Genomic DNA, 19983 nt, shown 5'->3' with positions numbered 1-19983 from the left:
GTTGTATTTGGGAACAATTTGAACTATATAAAAAAATATATATATATCCATCTCCATCCCATGTTTGGAAAATAATATGCCATTGTCTGATCATATCTGATTTAGGGTAGCAGTGATGTTGGACTGTGGGTGTGTTTTTATTCTACCAACATTTTAAGATAAGCAAAACTTTTTTATTTGGCCTGAGTGATAGCACTTAGGGTGTGGTGCCTCCACCCAAATAAAAAGGATACAGTATTGACTTTAGAGTCAGCTACTTGTACAGAGCAGACAGAGGTGATGTTTCGAGAGAAACACCACCCTATAGTGTTATTAAAGGAAAACTGAAGGGATCCAACACGAGAGAACCCTCTCACCCCCAACTGAGCACCAGATAGCCTACTAACTACACTACCCTAACAATAACACGTTTAATTCTGAAGGCGTGGTTAATCCTGCTTAAATTAGTGCAGTTTGTCATGGTCACACTGAACAACTTGATTAATTTGCTCAATCTGGCCATTCAGATTGTCAACCATACAACTTTTTGATGCAACACAGCTGCCAAGTGTCCTATTCCCATACGGTACACACATTTTGACCAGAATCCCTATACAGTCATATAATAATGTATATATATTTTTCATATAGCGCTTTTCATTACAAGTAGAATTTTAAAGTTGCTTTCATTTGATGCAAAACGCATCAACATGATGATGTGGCAAGTGACACTGCTTCTTGAAAGTCCAATATCTTGAAAATTTGACAGCCGACATGCAAAATATTTAATAATAATAAAATACAGAAAGATGGTTTTATAGAGCACTACAGTATATAGGGAATTGGGTGCCAGTTTGGAAGCAGGCCAGCCTTGATGAGTTTTCATCAAATTACTTGTAGGTTACGAGTTGTACTGGTTTCCCTGAAACCTCTTGATTAAAGTGGTGAATGAGTTGACCTTTTCTCCCAGTGTCAGTTTGCTGAGTTCCATTGGTTTGCTGTAGAGATAGAAGGGTTGGGTTTCTCTCTCCTGGTAACTAAAGCAGGATGTGGGTCCCCTGCCGAGTCATTAGATAGTATGTATGGGTTGCATCCCAATGGCACCCTATTCCCTATAAAGCACACTACTATGCACACAACTTTTGACCAGAGCCCTATGGACCTTGGTCAAAAGCACTTTATAGGGAATAGAGCGCCATTTGGGACATAGTCCTCTCTCTCCATATGACAATGACTGAGGGCTCTGATGTGAACACAACAGAGTGAGCAGCACATCTCCTCTCTCTCTCTGAACCCTAAAGCCACAGGTAAGACTGATACTGTTTAATAGGAGAGAATTCAAATTAATATAGGCCTAACCGGTATTGAACATAACCAGTTGATAGAGACCTAACCTGTATTGAGCATATACATTTAGATTGATTCAAATTATGTTAAAACAGTTGCGGAAAAAAATGAATATTTGTTTTCCGGTCGATTTAGAAGACCTTGTTTTTTGTCTCCATTTTGACCATCTACTTCTTACTGTTGGTTTCAAAATTCCATTGACTGTGTTTAGAATTGTATTGATTCAAGAGCTGTAGCCAAAGTTCTAATATGCCTAGTAGCTGATTTTAGTTAATTACAATCAATCGCTATAGCTACTGTCCTTATGCTTAAACAACATCTCTTGGATAGCAGGGTTGAGGGTGGTGGACAGGCAACACAATGTAGCATATTTTCTGCAGCTGAAGCCTCCAGGATGGCCGGATCAGGGGCGGCTTTGAGACTGCATGAGTTCAAGGAGTACCAGGAAAGACGGGACTCTGGCTCATTTAAAAGACAACCCAAAGCAACACTGAGGTGAGAGAAAGAGAGAATGAAAAGGTTTTACTGTTGTACAACTGGCAGCAATAAGCTACATTGCTTTGAGATGTAGAAACAATACCGCCCCAAGTTGTATAGAAAAATATTTATTCATTTTAATTTATATTCCATATTTGATACAACTTCTAACAAGTAGGCTTTTTTTTAAAGTTCTTCATAAGGGTACCTGCATGGAAGTGTGTGAAGGAAGTAGTAACTAACTCTCACTATGATACTGTAGTTATGAGGAAGTTATGTCCACTCGAAAACACCTACTGTGTGCTGTTGCTGCTAGCTACCACACTGTATTTAGTTCAGAGGTTTCTTCCCTGTTGAGTCATGAGCTGAATATCTTGCGGTGTGCATATGCACATGTTGACATTGATCTTAACTTGCTACCTTAAATGCAATATGTAAGCCTATATATCCGATTTGCATGTATGAATATGGTCTTTGACCTTAACTCTGCTCTTAGTAATTCTTACTTTTACTCTAACTCTAAAATAAACTATTGTCATTGTAATTGCAGAGTACAACGTCAGGGGAAGGATGTGCGAGGTCTGTACCCTGGTCAGCTGGGTAGAATCCACGTTGTTCACTCTCAGGATCACAGGTAGAATCATGCAGTCAATCAAAATAACACTGCGGTATTTACGTAGCAGCTCTTTCAGTAGCTCTTTTACCCATGGTCACATAAGTACGGCCCAAAAGCAACCCTATTCCCTACATAGTGCACTACTTTTGACCAGGGCCCAATAGGGGGAAGGGATGCCATTGGGGAAAGGGCTATTAACGCAGACTGTTAGTGGGTCGTGGTACTCTATGGACATCTACAACTAGCCTACTACCAGGTAGACTCTCCTCGCAGATATGCATTCATCACTTTTCAGAATAACAAGTGTATGGGCTCAGGGTTAGGTTTATAAACAAAGACACTGTGTAAAGATTTCCGTTAAATATATATATATATTTAATTTATTTTTCATCCCAATTTCGTGGGATCCAATTGGTAGTAGTTATAGCCTTGTCTCATCGCTGCAACTCCCGTACCGACTCGGGAGAGGCGAAGGTCGAGAGCCATGCGTCCTCCGAAACACAGCCCAACCAAGCCGCACTGCTTCTTGACACAATGCCCATCCAACGCGGAAGCCAGCCGCAACAATGTGTAGGAGGAAACACCGTAAATCCTTCAAGCTTTGTCAAGTTGGATGTTGATCATTGCTAGACAGCCATTTTCAAGTCTTGCCAATTGTATAGTGCCTTATTGCAAACAGGATGCATATTTCGGAATATTTGTATTCTGTACAGGCTTCCTTCTTTTCACTCTGTCATTTAGGTTAGTATTGTGGAGTAAATGCAATGGTGTTGATCCATCCTCAGTTTTCTCCTATCACAGCCATTCACAGTCTTTGTCGTTGAATCTGTGTTTGAAATTCAGTGCTGGAATGAGGGACCTTACAGATAATTGTATGTGTGGGGTACAGAAATTAGGTAGTCATTCAAAAATGACGTTAAACACTATTATTGCACACATAATGAGTCCATGCAACATATTATTTGACTTGTTGATCACATTTTTACTCCTGAACTTATTTAGGCTTGCCATATCAAAAGGGTTGAATACTTATTGACTCAAGACTTTTCAGTTTTTTATTCATTTGTAAAACTTTGAAAAAACAATTTCACTTTGATATTATGGGGTATTGTGCGTAAGACAGTGACACAAACGGTGCTTTCGTAAATTCACTCTGAAATCTACTCCGATTTCAGAGGACTCTTGTCTAAGTGTGCCAGAGTGCAGAATAACTGATCAATTTACGAACGCGCAACACCGGTTGAATATGGCCTGTGCTGATAAACGTCGGCAAAAAAAAAATGTAATTAAGTTGTCAGCAGCACAGTTTGTCACCAATGCTCTAGATAAAATGAAAACAGCATAACCAGCTCTGCTAGGGCGAGTAAAGTGGTCAGAATGAGGTGTTCTCGCATTTGTGTCTGGAAGTAGCTACCAAAGTAGCCAACGTTCGACAGTTAGCTTGGGTGCGGTTGTGTGGTCGGAACGCTCGGACCAACCCTACTCCGTTAGAGCATCTACTGTGTGAAAAAGTCAAGGGGTGTGAGTACTTTCTGAAGGCACTGTATATGGTTATGTGTAAAGCAACTAGAGAGATGTCTTATTCAAAACACTGTTGAACTCTGTTACTCTATTCCATTCTGTAACATCTGTTTTTATCCCGCAGAGTGAGGTTCGCATCCTTGGATTACTCTCCGGGACCTTACCGTGAACACTATGAAGACTACCCGAGGAGTTTCGACCTCCAGACATTCCACGCCCTGGACGTTCTACGCCAGACCACCAGCGCCTCTCAATGTGCCACTGAGACGGCTTACCAAGAGGAGTTTGGCCTGCAGTCCCACCTCAACCGTCAGTGCTACTTCACTACTAGCTCTGGTCCAGAGTGTTACTTGCGGTTTGCTGATGATTGAGGAAAGCTCATAATCAGCAAGTCACATGTAACGCCCTAGACTAGAGCTACTTCACTACCATCTCTCTTTTCATCTATTGATCTGCTCCATTAATACATCCGAAGAGTGTAATGCAGGGGTAGGCAACCCTGTTCCTGGATTTTGTTCCAACTAGGCACCACACCGGATCAACTGAGTTAATTGATCAGTTCAGTGATTGCCTAAATTCAACACACCTGGTCTTCCAGGTCGGTTAAATTAAATATCCCTGGTATCCCTGGTATAGAGTGATTCCTCACGATACCAGGGCAACAACAAAATAAAACAAATTGGGGAATTTTCACGAAATGTTTGGAAGAAGGATTGTTAACATATATTTGACATTTGTATATAAAAGCGTATATAAAAGCATACTTGAGAAATAATGAATAGCCTGCCAGGCCTCTTTAAGACTCCATAATGTTTTATCTGTGAGCTACAAAGCAAACATTGGTTTCATATGACGCTTTACCGCTTGCTCTGTATTATGAGTAGTAATTGGATTTCAATAAAACATGTTTTACATTCATTTATGACTATTGACAAACGTAAACATGAATATTGAAAACATGTTTTTTTTAATTGAAAATGTTCTATATATTGTTGAACGTAAAAAACTCTACAGCCATAGCAAAGTTCCAGAGTGGGATCTGCTACTTTTGGAGTTATGATTCAATTGGTAAGCATTACCAACAGACTGAATGTGAAAATGCTTTTCAAAATGGTCTCCCCCTGCTGGTGATATGCAGGATGTGCAACGATACAAGCTAAAGTAGGAATGTGATTGGTTACATTGCCTGCTACGCCAATTTCTCTGTATAAAATGGACCATTATTTAAAACGAGCAGAGATGCCACTCAGGAACGTTGATATGCGCATATGAGTATATTAAGTTCAAATTTGCAGAACAAGTGATAAAGCTTCATATGTCACCAATGTTTGCTTTGGAGCACATACAAACATAATGGAGTCTTAAAGGAGGCCTGGGTAAGGCCAAAATGTCATAAAGATGCCAACTTTTATTCATTATTTCTCAATTGGGCTTTTAGATACAAATGTCAAATATACACAAAGTGTACAAAATATTATTGTCACTTGTTAAATCCACTTCAATCAGTGTAGATATTTCATAAGGACACAATTTAAATAAGGATTTCTAAGCCTCGAGACAACTGAGACATGGATTGTGTATGTGTGTCATTCAGAGGGTGAATGGGCAAGACATGATTTAAGTGCCTTTGAACGGGGTATGGTAGTTGGTGCCAGGTGCACCGGTTTGGGTCAAGAACTGCAACGCTGCTGGAGTTTTCACACTCAACAGTTTCCCATGTGTATCAAGAATGGTCCACCACCCAAAGGACATCCAGCCAACTTGACACAACTGTGGGAAGCATTGGAGTCAACATGGGCCAGCATTCCTGAAGAACGCTTTCGACACCTTGTAGGGTCCATACCTCGACTAATTGAGGCTGTTCTGAGGGCAAAAGGGGGAGGGTGCCACTCAATATTAGGAAGGTGTTCCTAATGTTTGGTATACTCAGTGTATGTCAACACTCCTTCCTATAAATACCCTTCTATGGATACAATTTTGTGGAAATCCCCAAATCAATGGTCTTTTCTTATCCTGGTTTGTGAGGAATCATTTTGCTAACGTGTATGTCTAAAAAAAATAGTAAATCTACTAACTTTAAACTCTAATCATTTATAAAGGCCTAACACAGCATAAGAAGTATATGTTGTTACATGTAAAATAATGTGTTTAATATGTGTTATTTCAGCTCCGGATAACACTAAGTTTACCCTGTACTCTCACCCTGAGCCTATGCAACAGTTGGAGACAGGGAGTGAAGAGGAACATTTTACAACACCATGGCAATCAAACTGAACTCCATCCATGAAAAGTAACCAATGAAAATGGTGCATTGAATGTATTTTTGTTTGAATGACAGGTTGTAAAATCTTGCATTGCAATCATATATATGACTCTAGAAGCATTTCATCTCAAGTAACGCTAATATATAATGTGTTTATTATATATATACAGTACCAGTCAAAAGTTTGGACACATCTACTCATTCAAGGGTTTCTCTTTATTTGGACTATTTTTGACATTGGTGAATAATGGTGAAGACGTCACAACACATGTGGAATCACGAAGTAGCTAACAAAAGTGCCAAGAGTGTGCAAAGCTGTCATCAAGGCAAAAGGGGCCATTTGGTCCATATGTGCCATTTCAAACTTTCGACTGGTACTGTATATTTCTATGAAAGTCCATTGGCACAAAAAGTGTAATTACATTAAAAAATGTCAGCAAACACAAATCAAATCAAATCAGTCTTTATTTATTTCTATAGCACATTTCAGACATGGAAGCACAAGGGGAAAAAAACAAATGAAATAAATATAAATAAAAACAGAAATATTTACTAAACAACAAACCTCAGAGGATTAAAAAAACTAAAGAATAACAATAAAAAATGAAAAGCACCCTAAGGAAAAGCAGAGCCAAAAAGATGGGTTTTAATAAGATCGCTTTTAAATATGTCCACAGTTTCTGCCCACTCAGGTTCTCTGGCAGGCTGCCGCCCCGTGGATTGATTTCAAAACCAAAAGAATAATCTTTAAATTAATTATAAAAACACACAGGCAGCCAGTGCAGAGACTTTAAACCAGGTGTAATGTCTGGTCTTGGTCAGTACCCGCGCTGCAGTATCCTGTATGTTTTACAGTTGACCTATGGCTTTCTTGGGTAGACCAGACATGAGAGCATTACAGTAGTCAAGCTTACTTGTGATAAAAGCATGGATGAGTCTCTCTGTATCAGCCTGAGAGAGGTACGGCCGCACCTTGGCAATGTTCATCAGGTGGTAAAAACCTATTTGGGTCACATTCCTAATGTGTGATTCGAAATTGAGTTCAGAAACTAAAATGACACCTAGGGTTTTTACCTGGTGTTTTATCTTTATTGCCCGTGAATAAAAATGTGCAGCCGGAGTCTGTCTCTGTGCTTTGACTCTGTGCTTTGACTCCAACAATAAGCACCCCGGTCTTGTCTTGATTTAGTTGGAGGAAGTTCTAGCCATCCAAGTATTTAAATCACAAATACAGTCTAATCATTTATCCGTGGAGCTAACATTCTCCAGTGACATAGAAATGGAAAAGGTTTACCGTCTGCATAGCAGTGAAAATCAATGCTATGCTTTCTGATAACGCTGCCAAGGGGTAACATATATAAATTGAACACTAATGGACCCAAAATCAAACCTTGCAGAACAACATCTAAAATAGAGGATATGTCAGTAGAAAGCCCCTTGGTAATGACCAGGTCCTGAGTATGACTGCGGTAACATGTTGGATAAAGTCCAAAGAGCTCAAAAGATTCATGAAACCAATGGCTTTGGAATCAGTCTCTTTGTCAACATGAAAATGAAAATCGCCCAACACAGTAATTTTATCATAGTTCTCAAGGACATTAGACAATAGTTCTAAGAAATCCATAAAGAAAGTGGGGCAGTGCTTTGGTGGCCTACACAGGGTTATAGCCAGCACTGGTGGCTGACATTAAAACCTCTTAGATGTAAAGTCCCCTGTTTAGGGGACCTGCATGGTTCTGGTACCGGATATGAGCAACATTTTGGCTTATAGATCGATCTTTGGACGCCGTAGATTGAAATGGCTTGCCTCTCCATGCTTCTCCTGAGTCTGTGTGACGTAGGATTGGATATCAAATCAAACTTTATTTGTCATAAACTTTATTTGTCACTCCCTATAGGCTGTCTCAGCGTTGTTGGTGATCAGGTCTACCACTGTTGTGTTGTCAGCAAACTTAATGATGGTGTTGTAGTCATGTTTGGCCACACAGTCATGGGTGAACAGGGAGTAACAGGAACAGGAGGGGACTAAGCACACACCCCTGAGGGGCCCCAGTGTTGAGGATCAGTGTGGCAGACGTGTTGTTGCCTACCCTTAACACCTGGGGGCGGCCTATCTGGATGTCCAGGATTCAGTTGCAGAGAGAGGTGTTTAGTCTCAGGGTCCTTAGCTTAGTGATGAGCTTTGTGGGCACTATGCTGTTGAACGTTGAGCTGTAGTCAATGAACAGCATTCTCACATAGGTGTTCCTTTTGTCCAGGTGGGAAAGAGCAGTGTGGAGTGCGATTGAGATTGCGTCATCTGTGGATCTGTTGTGGCGGTATGCAAATTGGAGTGGGTCTAGTGTATCCGGGAGGGTGCTGTTGATGTGAGCCATGACCAGCCTTTCAAAGCACTTCATGGCTACCGACGTGAGTGCCACGGGTTGGTAATCATTTAAGCAGGTTACTTTCGTTTCCTTGGGCACAGGGACTATGGTGGTCTGCTTGAAACATGTAGGTATTACAGACTCGGTCAGAGAGAGGTTAAAATGTCAGTGAAGACACTTGCCAGTTGGTCCGCTCATGCTTTGAGTACACGTCCTGGTAATCCGTCTGACCCCGCGGCTTTGTGAATGTTGACCTGTTTAAAGGTCTTGCTCTAATCGGCTTCCCGAGAGCATTATCACAGAGTCATTCAGAACAGCTGTTGCTCTCATGCATGCTTCAGTGTTGCTTGCCTCGAAGCGAGCATAAAAGGCGTTTAGCTCGTCTGGTAGGCTCGTGAGACGTTCACAGCGATGGGGGCAGATGTTTTGATCAAGTGAGCTTTAAAAAATATCCAAATTTTCTCTAACACTAAACATACAAATATGTATTTTACACTTTTAAGGAAGGTGGAATTTTATAGTAAATTATTTTATCATTTGATTATACTATATTTAGAAAGCATTTAAGTAATTTCATGCCTTAATCAGGTTTGTTGAATAGGAAATACATAATATAAAATCTTTCAGATGTTCATATTTTTATCATATTTGTACTGTGTATTTGAGCTTGTTTCCTCAAAGTGACTACACCTCAGCAATGAAATTACCAGAAAAGTGAGATTTTAACCGTTGCTGGAGTATGCAGCATTACTAGTTATTGTTTATGGCCCTCATGATAAATAATTATGTAGATTACATTTTTTAAACAGTATAGCATGATACTCAAAAGACTCAAAGTCGCCAAAGAAATGTCCTTACAGCTGAGAACATTAGTAAAAATAGAGGCGGTCTCCCCACCCTTTTCCCCTTTTCTGATAGTGTATGAAAAGCTGTAGTCTGAGGGGAGGCTTCAATAAGGGCGGCACTACAATCTGAAGACAGACATGTTTCAGTGAGAAACATGCAATGAACTTTGCACTCAGTAATGAGGTCATTCACGAGAATGGTTTTCTACGGATTGCTCTAACATTTAAAAGTGCCATATTCAATGTGTTGGCCACTCTGCCCCTGGGGCATCAATCTTGAGGTAACCAATGGAATAACAAATAAATGAATCATGTTACAACCACGTTTTCTGAAAGTCTCCAGTCTATCAGAATGGTAGGAGATGACAGTTTTTATAAACTCAGTAGAAGGCGGATTTAGAGGAAGATAATTTAAAGTTTCCTCACAAAAACCATAGAGGCATTTCTACGGAAGTTAATATGGTTTCCAAGTCCTCTGTTGCTTATTCTTCCTCTTTGCTTGGATCATTACCAGACCCTGTCTGTCAGTCTCTAAAACAGTTTACAAAGTTGCCGGAAATACTCCTGGAACCCCTGTGGTTTGGGTGTATCCCATGTCTTTAAAAAGTGCTGGTTGCTCCCACTGCAAATCAAAGTTGTCACAAAAGGAAACATTCCTGTCGTTGCAAAGTTTCTTCAGGGTCAGTGCCTCTTTGCTTGACATCATGGGAAAATCAAAAGAAATCAGCCAAGACCTCAGAAAAAAATTGTAGACCTCCACAAGTCTGGATCATCCTTGGGAGAAATTTCCAAATGCCTGTATGGCGTTCATCTGTACAAACAATTGTACACAAGTATAAACACCATGGGACCACGCAGCCGTCATACCGCTCAGGAAGGAGACGCGCTCTGTCTCCTAGAGATGAACGTACTTTGGTGCGAAAAGTGCAAATCAATCCCAGAACAACAGCAAAGGACCTTGTGAAGATGCTGGAGGAAGCAGGGACAAAAGTATCTATATCCACAGTTAAACGTGTCCTATATCGACATAACCTGAAAGGCCGCTCAACAAGGAAGATGCCACTGCTCCAAAACCGCCATAAAAAAAGCCAGACTACGGTTTGCAACTGCACATGGAGACAAATATCGTACTTTTTGGAGAAATGTCCTCTGGTCTGATAAAACAAAAATAGAACTGTTTGGCCATAATGACCATCATTATGTTTGGAGGAAAAAAAGGGGAGGCTTGCAAGCTGAAGATCACCATCCCAACCGCAGAGCACGGGGGTGGCAGCATCATGTTGTGGGGGTGGTGGGGACTGGTGCACTTCACAAAATAGATGGCATCATGAGGAAGGAAAATTATGTGGACATATTGAAGCAACATCTCAAGACATCAGTCAGGAAGTTAAAGCTTGGTTGCAAATGGGTCTTCCAAATGGACAATGACCCCAAGCATACTTCCAAAGTTGTGGCAAAACAGCTTAAGGACAACAAAGTCAAGGTATTGGAGTGGCCATCACAAAGCCCTGACCTCAATCCTATAGAAAATATGTGGGCAGAACTAAAAAGGCGTGTGCGACCAAGGAGGTCTACAAACCTGACTCAGTTACACCAGCTATGTCAGGAGGAATGGGCCAAAATTCACCCAACTTATTGTGGGAAGCTTGTGGAAGGCTACCTGAAATGTTTGACCCAAGTTACTACCAAATACTAATTGAGTGTATGTAAACTTCTGACCCACTGGGAATGTGATGAAAGAAATAAAAGCTGAAATAAATAATTCTCTACTATTATTCTGACATTTCACATTCTTAAAATAAAGTGGTGATCCTAAATGACCTAAAACAGGGAATTCTTACTAGGATTAAATGTCAGGAATTGTGAAAGACTGTGTTTAAATGTAGTTGGCTAACGTGTATGTAAACTTCCGACTTCAACTGTATATGCTTTTACCAAGTGACAGTACCCACATTTTCTGAACAGCTCGGGACATTACGCAAACCCAGTGAACCTGATAGGAAGACATGAGCCTGGATTGTCTGAAAAATAGGCAGTGTACACATGGGTTGTACAACACATTTGTGACACAAAGGGGAGTTTGTCTGCACAAAAATGTTTACACAACCGTTGTCTCAAGTGATTTATACATCATTTGTACAACCTGAGTGTGTAGGGGGACATAGTGTTCGGTTATTGAATACAGAACCACATTTCTGAACGCTTTGTTCCGAAAATGCAAAGAAAGACAAAGAAAACATGATGGCATCTTAAGTTCTTGCTTGATTGGTTATGGTTTCTATTCAAGGTATTGTGAGTTGAATGGTAGGCAGGATGGGGCTCATATTACACATTGTTATAGCTTCAGTCTTGAGTTCTCATCTTAAAACACCCACAGTAATTGACATAATCCGGTGATCACAGTGACTAGGCAAAAATAAAGAATAAATGCCAGCTTACCGGTCAACCATGTATGCATGGTGCTGTACACCTTGCAAACATGTGTTTTCATTGTGTTCATTGTGTTCAGTTGGGTAATACACAGTAATATCATGGGATCATGTGTTTGTAGAATGTTTGATTTTGGGATAAAGTGAAGTCCATTTGAACAGGTGTTGGTCTTGGATGGACCAACGTGTTAGTAACCTAAACCACAAACACAGATTAAAGTGACGATAAAATGAGGAGTCAATTATGACTGCCACTGAGGTCCTTTAGATAAGAATCCTGTCAGGTGTAGCCCATTACTGCTTGGCTTTAACAAAAAACTGCACCAACACCAGCCCTGGCAGGTGACCAGATTGCCCAATCCTGGTTTAAAGTGATGGTTAGAGTTGTCATCTTCATACCGTTGTTCTCATGCTACATTATGCTAATGCAGACTTGCCCATTAACACCTGAGCTTCACTCCCACCTTTGCAATTAAGATCTACAGTGTCTGTGTACATACTGAACTTTCCATTACTTTGCTGAAGGGATGGGTTGTCACCCAGTGGCCTGAGAACAAAATGTGAAGAATTGGCACACCTGGCTACCCGTCTGGCTACCCGTCTGGCTACCCATCTTTCCCGTATAATAACCCTGATGTGTTGTCTGTCAGACACAGAGGAATAGGTACAGCTCAATCAGCTGGGCTGTTTTACACTGAACACTGTTCATCGCTGACCTGAACTGAACGACTGGTAAGGACCTTTTTATTTAACGGACTCATTGTTTTGACCTGCGTTGAATTATTGTATGTTGAATGTTCAGTGAAAAAGTTAATGTTATGGTCGTATAGGTACTTTGAGAAATGTGATGTACTTTGAGAAAATGCGTGTTTTGATAATTGAGGTTTCACAACATCACCGATTTGCTAGCTTAGGAATATACAAATATAAATACATAAATAAATGTAAATTTTAAAATTGTATATATTGTTTATATTTAAATACAAGAATAAATAAAAAAAGTTGATGTTTATTCATCCCTTACGGTGATAGCTTTGAAATATATTGGTACACTTGACAATACATTTTAAAACATACATGAAAGTGTTGGTTGAAAAATCCTTCAATTACCTGCTCAGGTTTCATATTTTTTGCCTACAACAATAATGTAAAGCCTCTCATGAACTTAAATTGAAGAGTTTGATTCCAAAATGATATTCTTTAGGTGCCTTCATGTGTGTAAAATATTACTGTTCTCAGATTCTTAATTCATATATTTTAGATGTGTATTAAAATGGGTTTTGTTGCAAAATTATATATATTGTTTAGATGGAATGGAATGTCCGTATCCTGTATATTTGACTGTGATATGTGGTTGTCTCACCTAGTTATCTTAAGATGAATGCACTTACTGTAAGTCGATCTGGATAAGGACGTCTGCTGATTGACTAAAATGTCAAATGTAAATATTTTACATACAGATCTCATATTACTGTATTGATTAATTTGATTTATATATTGACGTCACAAATGTTTAATAAGTTCTCTATTAAAAATGTAGTCACTTATCACATTTGACTGTGTAAAACCCAGTAGTGCTACTTATTCCTCAAAACATTATTATTTGTCTCTCTGAAATTAAACCATTAGGTGATAGATTTCAAACAAATACATGTCTGTCATTGAACACCATGCCACGATTAGATGGTGAAAAAAAACATCCATCTCTTTCATAAGTTCTTTAAACAATAAAAGCTAATTTACCAACATTTCAAACGATGGATATACTGTAAACGATCATTTCTGATGAAAAAACATGTGAAGAATTGTGGTGTACAGTGCATTCTGAAAGTATTCAGAAACCTTGACTTTGTCCACATTTTGTTACGTTACAGCCTTACTTTAATGACGAAGCAAACACAGGTTTATAGAAATTGTTGCAAATGTATATATTTTTTTAACTGAAATATCACATTTACATAAGTATTCAGACCATTTTTCTCAGTACTTTGTTGAAGCACCTTTGGCAGCAATTACAGCCTTGAGTCTTCTTGGGTATGACGCTACAAGCTTGGCACAAGCTTCTTCTCTGCAGATCCTCTAAAGCTCTATCAGGCTGGATGGGGAGCGTCACTGCACAGCTATTTTCAGGTCTCTCCAATCGGGTTGTTCAATCGGGTTCGAGTCCGGGCTCTGGCTGGGCCACTCAAGGACATTCAGAGACTTGTCCTGGAGCCACGTTGTCTTGGCTGTGTACTTAGGGTCCTTGTCCTGTTGTAAGGGGAACCTTCACCCCAGTCTGAGTTCCTGAGCGCTCTGGAGCAGGTGTACAAGGATCTCTCTGTACTTTGCTCTGTTCATCTTTCCCTCGATCCTGACTGATCCACCAGTCCCTGCCGCTAAAAAACAGCATGATGCTTCCACCACAAGCTTCACCGTAAGGATGATATTGGCCAGGTGATGACCGGTGCCAGGTTTCCTCCAGACGTGATGCTTGGCATTCAGGCTAAAAAGTTCAATCTTGGTTTAATCACACCAGATAATGTTGTTTCTCATGGTCTGAGAGTCCTTTAGGTGCCTTTTGGCAAACTTCAAGCAGGGCTGTCATGTACCTTTAACTGAGGAGTGGCTTCTGTCTGGCCACTCTACCATGAAGGCCTGATGGATGGTGTGCTGCAGAGACGGTTGTCCTTCTCTAAGGTTCTCCCATCTCCACAGAGGAACTCTGGGGCTCTGTATGAGTGACCAACAGGTTATTGGTCACATCCCTGACCAAGGCTCTTCTCCCCCGATTGCTCAGTTTGGCCAGGTGGCCAGCTCTAGGAAATGTCTTGGTGTTTCCAAACTTTTTCGATGTAAGAATGATGGAGTCCACTGTGTTCTTGGGGACCTTCAATGCTGCAGACATTTTTTGGTACCCTTTCCCAGATCCGTGCCTCGACACAATCCTGTCTCGGAGCTCTACGGACAATCCCTTCAACCTCATGGTTTGGTTTTTGCTCTGACATGCACTGTCAACTGTGAGACCTTATATAGACAGGTGTGTGCCTTTCCAAATCATGTCCAATCAATTGAATTTACCACAGGTGGACTCCAATCAAGTGTTCTCTGTTTGTCTGTTGCCAGTTTGTCTTGTTTTTCAAGCCAACCAGTGTTTTTGTGTCAGCTCCTGCTTTTCCCCAGTCTCTCTTTTCTCGTCCTCCTGGTTTTTGACCCTTGCCTGTCCTGACCTTGTACCCACCCGCCTGACCACTCTGCCTGCCCTTGACCCTGAGACTGCCTGCCGTCCTGTACCTTTGCCCCACCTCTGGATTACAGACCTCTGCCTGACCTGACCCTACCTGCCGTCCTGTACCTTTGCCCCACCTCTGGATTACAGACCTCTGCCTGACCTGACCCTACCTGCCGTCCTGTACCTTTGCCCCACCTCTGGATTACAGACCTCTGCCTGACCTGACCCTACCTGCCGTCCTGTACCTTTGCCCCACCTCTGGATTACAGACCTCTGCCTGACCTGACCCTACCTGCCGTCCTGTACCTTTGCCCCACCTCTGGATTACAGACCTCTGCCTGACCTGACCCTACCTGCCGTCCTGTACCTTTGCCCCACCTCTGGATTACAGACCTCTGCCTGACCTGACCCTACCTGCCGTCCTGTTCCTTTGCCCCGTTGCTGTAATAAACATTGTTTCTTCGACGAGGTCTGCATCTGGATCTTACCTTGATTCCTGATAGTATAGCGTTTTGGAATGAAACTCTTCAATTGTGCCCTTTGTGTAGAACAGCCTTACAGCTTCTCTTTGTAGGACAATCATGTATTTTGTTATCCTATATCTTTCCATATCATTCTAAACAGATCACCCAGAGACAACATGAAGCTGGAGCTGCTGGTGGTGTTGGCTGTAGCAGCCCTGGTTCCCAGCCTGTCTGAGGGGCTGCTGCTCTCCAAATGTGAGCTGAAGAACAAACTGGCAGAGGCTGCTGACCAATTCAATATGAATGAGAAAAATTCAGCAAAGGGTGTCGAACTGGACGACATCTTGGCCAAAAGTGGGTTGTGAATTCTATGTAGGCCTATTGTATTTCTGCGAGTTTCGAGAGATTACTTGAAGGTGGTGTGAGATAGCATAAAAATGTCAATGTTACTGCACAACGTCTCAAATTTAGTTAAAGGGGATGTTCAATATTTAACAACTTAATGTTAAAGCGGTCATCAACCTAGAAGTCTATGGGCCTGGAGACTTTTTCTTTAAAGAGCCACTACAAACTTCAGTGAACTTCAGCCTAAATCAATTGGAATGATAAGGGCAATTTACAAAATTGAATGGCCAAATCAAGTGAAATAAACTCAATATTTGATTAAAGTTCATTAAAGGTGATTTGGCCATGAAAAAAAAACATTGCACGGTTGCCCCTAGCTAGCTAAGGTTAGCTGAAGTTTGTAGTGGCTGTTTAAAGAGAGAGAAAAAACATGGATTACAGTTTATTTTATAGACTACTTTCAGGATGAGGAACCATCCAACATCAAGTTGTAAAATACTGAACTTCCCCTTTAATGTTGGCACCCTGAGGATCATGTCAGGCTTTTGATCACGTCAAACCCTTTATTTTTTACCTTTATTTAACTAGGCAAGTCAGTTAAGAACAAATTCTTATTTCCAATGACGGCCTAGGAACAGTGGGTTAACTGCCTGTTCAGGGGCAGAATGCCAGATTTGTACCTTGTCAGCTCGGGGATTTGAACTTGCAACCTTCCGTTGGACTAGTAACCTTCTGGTTACTAGTCCAATGCTCTTACCACTAGGCTACCCTATCTCCAGGTACTGTTGTTTTAAAACTTCCAAATATATAATCTCTCTCTATTCCCTTCCTGCTCTCACTGTGACTTGGTTGGTTCAGTTATCTGCAGTTTGGACCTAAAGTCTAGCTTAAACACCAGCCTTGTGACCAACCTTGTCCTGCGCAAACCTATCCTGCATAAACCCAAAAGGCACCCCATCAGCAGGAGACCTGTGAGACTGTTCGGGTGCAAACGTCCAGGTAGAGATGTTGAGTCGAATGAAGATGGAGTCAGTTCTGAGGGAGAAGAGGACAAGCCTAGACCTAATGGGAAGCCTGGGGGAATGAGCCCAAGACCTATAGGAAAGCGCGGGGGAATGCAACCAAAACCTATTGGGGAAACAGAGGGAGTGAGCCCAAGATCAGAGAAGACTGAGGGGAAGAGACCGAGACCGGGACCGAGACCGAGACCAGGGAGTCCTGCGAGAGGAAGGAACAAGCGTGAGGCCGAGGAGTCCACTGGTGATGAGGAAGAACATGACAAAGTTGAGGCGCAAGAAAGCAAAGCGGCTAAGGAGGAAGAGTTTGGCGGCTATGAGGACGAGGGTGATGAAGATGAGGTTGACGAGGATGAGCTGGACGAGGAGGACCTGGAAAAGTTAGAGGCGGAGCTGGACGAGCAAGAAGGAGAGGAACTGAATGAAAGAAAGGGGAACAGGAGGAAGAGACACATCCCAAAGCAGTTCAGAGGTCACGGACACAGCCACAAGCCACCGCCACGTAAGCCGATGCGCAAGCCATTCAAGCCGATCAAGACCCTGTCCTTCAGCTTTTTTGGTCTCTTCCAGCTGAGCAATCGCCTCGCCTGCGTCGCCTCCAACACCACTCGCTCTCTCAATCTCTGTAAGACAGAGTGCAGCTGTGAGTACAAACATCTTTCTGTCCACAACCTGTTTAGCAGAATGTCATCAAATGCCTGCATATATGTATGTACAGTACATGTATGTAAGTGCAGTACATGTATGTATGAAAAAATGAATGAAATAATAAACGCCAGGCTTTTGATCATGTCAAACCCTTTCTTTGGCGTTCAACAACACACCTCCAGGTACTGCTGTTTAAAAACGTCCAAATACATAATTTCTCTCAATTCCCTTCGACCTCTCACTGTGACTTGGTTGGTCCAGTTTGGTCCAGTTATCTGCAGTTTGGACCTAAAGTCTGGCTTAAACACCAGCCTTGGGACCAACCTTGTCCTGTGCGAATGAATGAACGAACGAACAAACAGATGGATTGTTCTTGTGTCATGAACAAAGACAAGACAAGAGAATAGAACTAGTGGGTTTCGTAATCAACCTCACTTCCCTGTAATCACACTCACTCCGTTTAGTACTACATTAGCGAACCATTTTAAGGTGCAGGGCTAAGATACCTGCAACGTGCACACAAAGGCCTTAGGTAATTGACGGGAACTGTACTGACTGTATGACTGTGTTTCTGCCCTTCCAGCCTTCGTTGATGATGACATCCGTGACGACATTGCCTGCTTTGTGAAGTCTCATGCCTGGATGTAAGTTAACGACTGCCAATATTAGTGAATAGTTAGGACAATGACATTGATGCCACACTGATCTTTATCCATAAAACATGAATTAGAGTGAATCAGCCCCCTGACAGCACAAAAGAGGTGTGGGCCTGAATTACTGCAATCTTATTCAATAGAAATTTGACTTTCAAAATGCAATAACATAAATGGTTACTTTTGTACGGTAATCGTCTTTTAAACCATTGTACAACTTTGAAGCAAGAATATACAATAAGAAAATAATCATCACCATTTTCATTTGTGTATTCCAGGAAAGCTCTGAGGTTCCCATGGAAATGTGCCAAGCTGCAAGCCTCTGAGTACTTTGAGTGTGACCAACCATTTAACAGTACTATGAGTACTTTGCAAACAACAACAGGGCATTTTCCTTCCTTCTCTGAATTCTTATCTTCTGCTAAAAGCGCCACTTAGCAAATATGCTACTTTCCATCACTTCTAGATGGCGTGCTAGGAAGGATTTGAGCCCGTTTTCCTTGGGACAACCAAGTGCCTCCTATAGACATTAGGCAACAATATCCCATTCTCGTTCTCTCCTCCAACTGTCCAACTACCACCAGTAAGGAAGTTCAATTGAACAGATGCCATTTTGTTGAAAATGTCTCCTTTGTTGCTTGGTAACATTTCCTTCTTTGAAAAACCAAAATACATAAAATGATCATAAAGACTTTTGGTTTCCAGTGTATTATTTCCTATATGCCAATATCTGAATGTCTGTACATTGCATGTGTGTATTAAATAAACACAATTCTATTAAATTAAGCATTCCATTTTAATCTCAAAGAACTGAAACCCAACATGTATTATTAAGTTGTCATTATATGGAGGGATGATCATGGTATGAAATGAGATATGTAGTATAGAAGCTACCAACTGGGTACAGACATCAATTCAACGACGTGGTGGAATAAGTACCCAATAGTCATACTTGAGTAAAAGTAAAGATACTTTAATAGAAAATGACTCAAGTCAATGTGAAAAAACAAAAGTCTAAAAGTATTTGGTTTTAAATATACTTAAGTACTTAAGTATCCAAAGTAAATGTAATTGCTCAAATTTACTTAACAATCAAAAGTAAAAGTGAAAATAATTTCAAATTCCTTATTTTAAGCACAACAGAAGACACCATTTTCATTTTTTAAATGTTTTTTTTAACAGATAGCCAGCAGCACACTCCAACATTTAGACATAATTTACAAATAAAGCATGTGTGTTTAGTGAGTCTGGCAGATCAGAGGCAGTAGAGATGACCAGGGATGTTCTCTTGATAAGTGTGTAAATTTGACAATTTTCCTGTCCTGCTAAGCATTCAAAATGCACTTTTGGGTTTAAGGGAAAAATGTATGGAGTAAAGAGCGCCTTAGTTTCTTTGGTGAAGTAAAAGTAGTCAAAAATATACAGTGGGGCAAAAAAGTATTTAGTCAGCCACCAATTGTGCAAGTTCTCCCACTTAAAAAGATGAGAGAGGCCTGTAATTTTCATCATAGGTACACTTCAACTATGACAGACAAAATGAGAGAAAAAAATCCAGTAAATTACATTGTAGGATTTTTAATGAATTTATTTGCAAATTATGGTGGTAAATAAGTATTTGGTCAATAACAAAGGTTTATCTCAATACTTTGTTATATACCCTTTGTTGGCAATAACAGAGGTCAAACGTTTTCTGTCAGTCTTCACAAGGTTTTCACACACTGTTGCTGGTATTGAGTGCTTGGGCTGGGGTACTGGAGAATGGGAGCAACTGCAATGACATGGCTTATTACATTACTTGGAAAC

General features: G+C 40.9%; 1 protein-coding gene and 1 long non-coding RNA gene across 4 annotated transcripts; both read left to right on the top strand.

The window, feature by feature from the left end:
- Positions 1 to 2351: 2351 nt before the first annotated feature.
- On the top strand, positions 2352 to 6649 carry LOC135526566 (uncharacterized). 3 transcript variants are annotated; one of them, XR_010453308.1, is made up of 3 exons: positions 2352 to 2437; positions 4065 to 4249; positions 6108 to 6649. It is a non-coding gene; the product is annotated as an uncharacterized LOC135526566 (long non-coding RNA). The 3 variants fall into 3 exon arrangements; XR_010453319.1 differs by lacking the exon at positions 2352 to 2437 and adding an exon at positions 2589 to 2675; XR_010453302.1 differs by lacking the exon at positions 2352 to 2437 and adding an exon at positions 3805 to 3940.
- A 9045-nt stretch (positions 6650 to 15694) lies between these two features.
- On the top strand, positions 15695 to 18872 carry LOC135526558 (mitotic apparatus protein p62-like). Its single transcript, XM_064955054.1, has 4 exons — positions 15695 to 15872; positions 16722 to 17522; positions 18111 to 18171; positions 18459 to 18872. The coding sequence occupies exons 1-4, from the start codon at positions 15695 to 15697 to the stop codon at positions 18616 to 18618; spliced, it is 1200 nt and encodes a 399-aa protein (XP_064811126.1). The 3' UTR covers positions 18619 to 18872.
- The last annotated feature ends 1111 nt before the right edge of the window (positions 18873 to 19983 follow it).

This window comes from Oncorhynchus masou, chromosome 5 (genome assembly GCF_036934945.1).
Source record: "Oncorhynchus masou masou isolate Uvic2021 chromosome 5, UVic_Omas_1.1, whole genome shotgun sequence".
Classification (NCBI taxonomy): Eukaryota; Metazoa; Chordata; class Actinopteri; order Salmoniformes; family Salmonidae; genus Oncorhynchus; species Oncorhynchus masou.
This window is presented reverse-complemented; position numbering and strand designations above follow the sequence as displayed.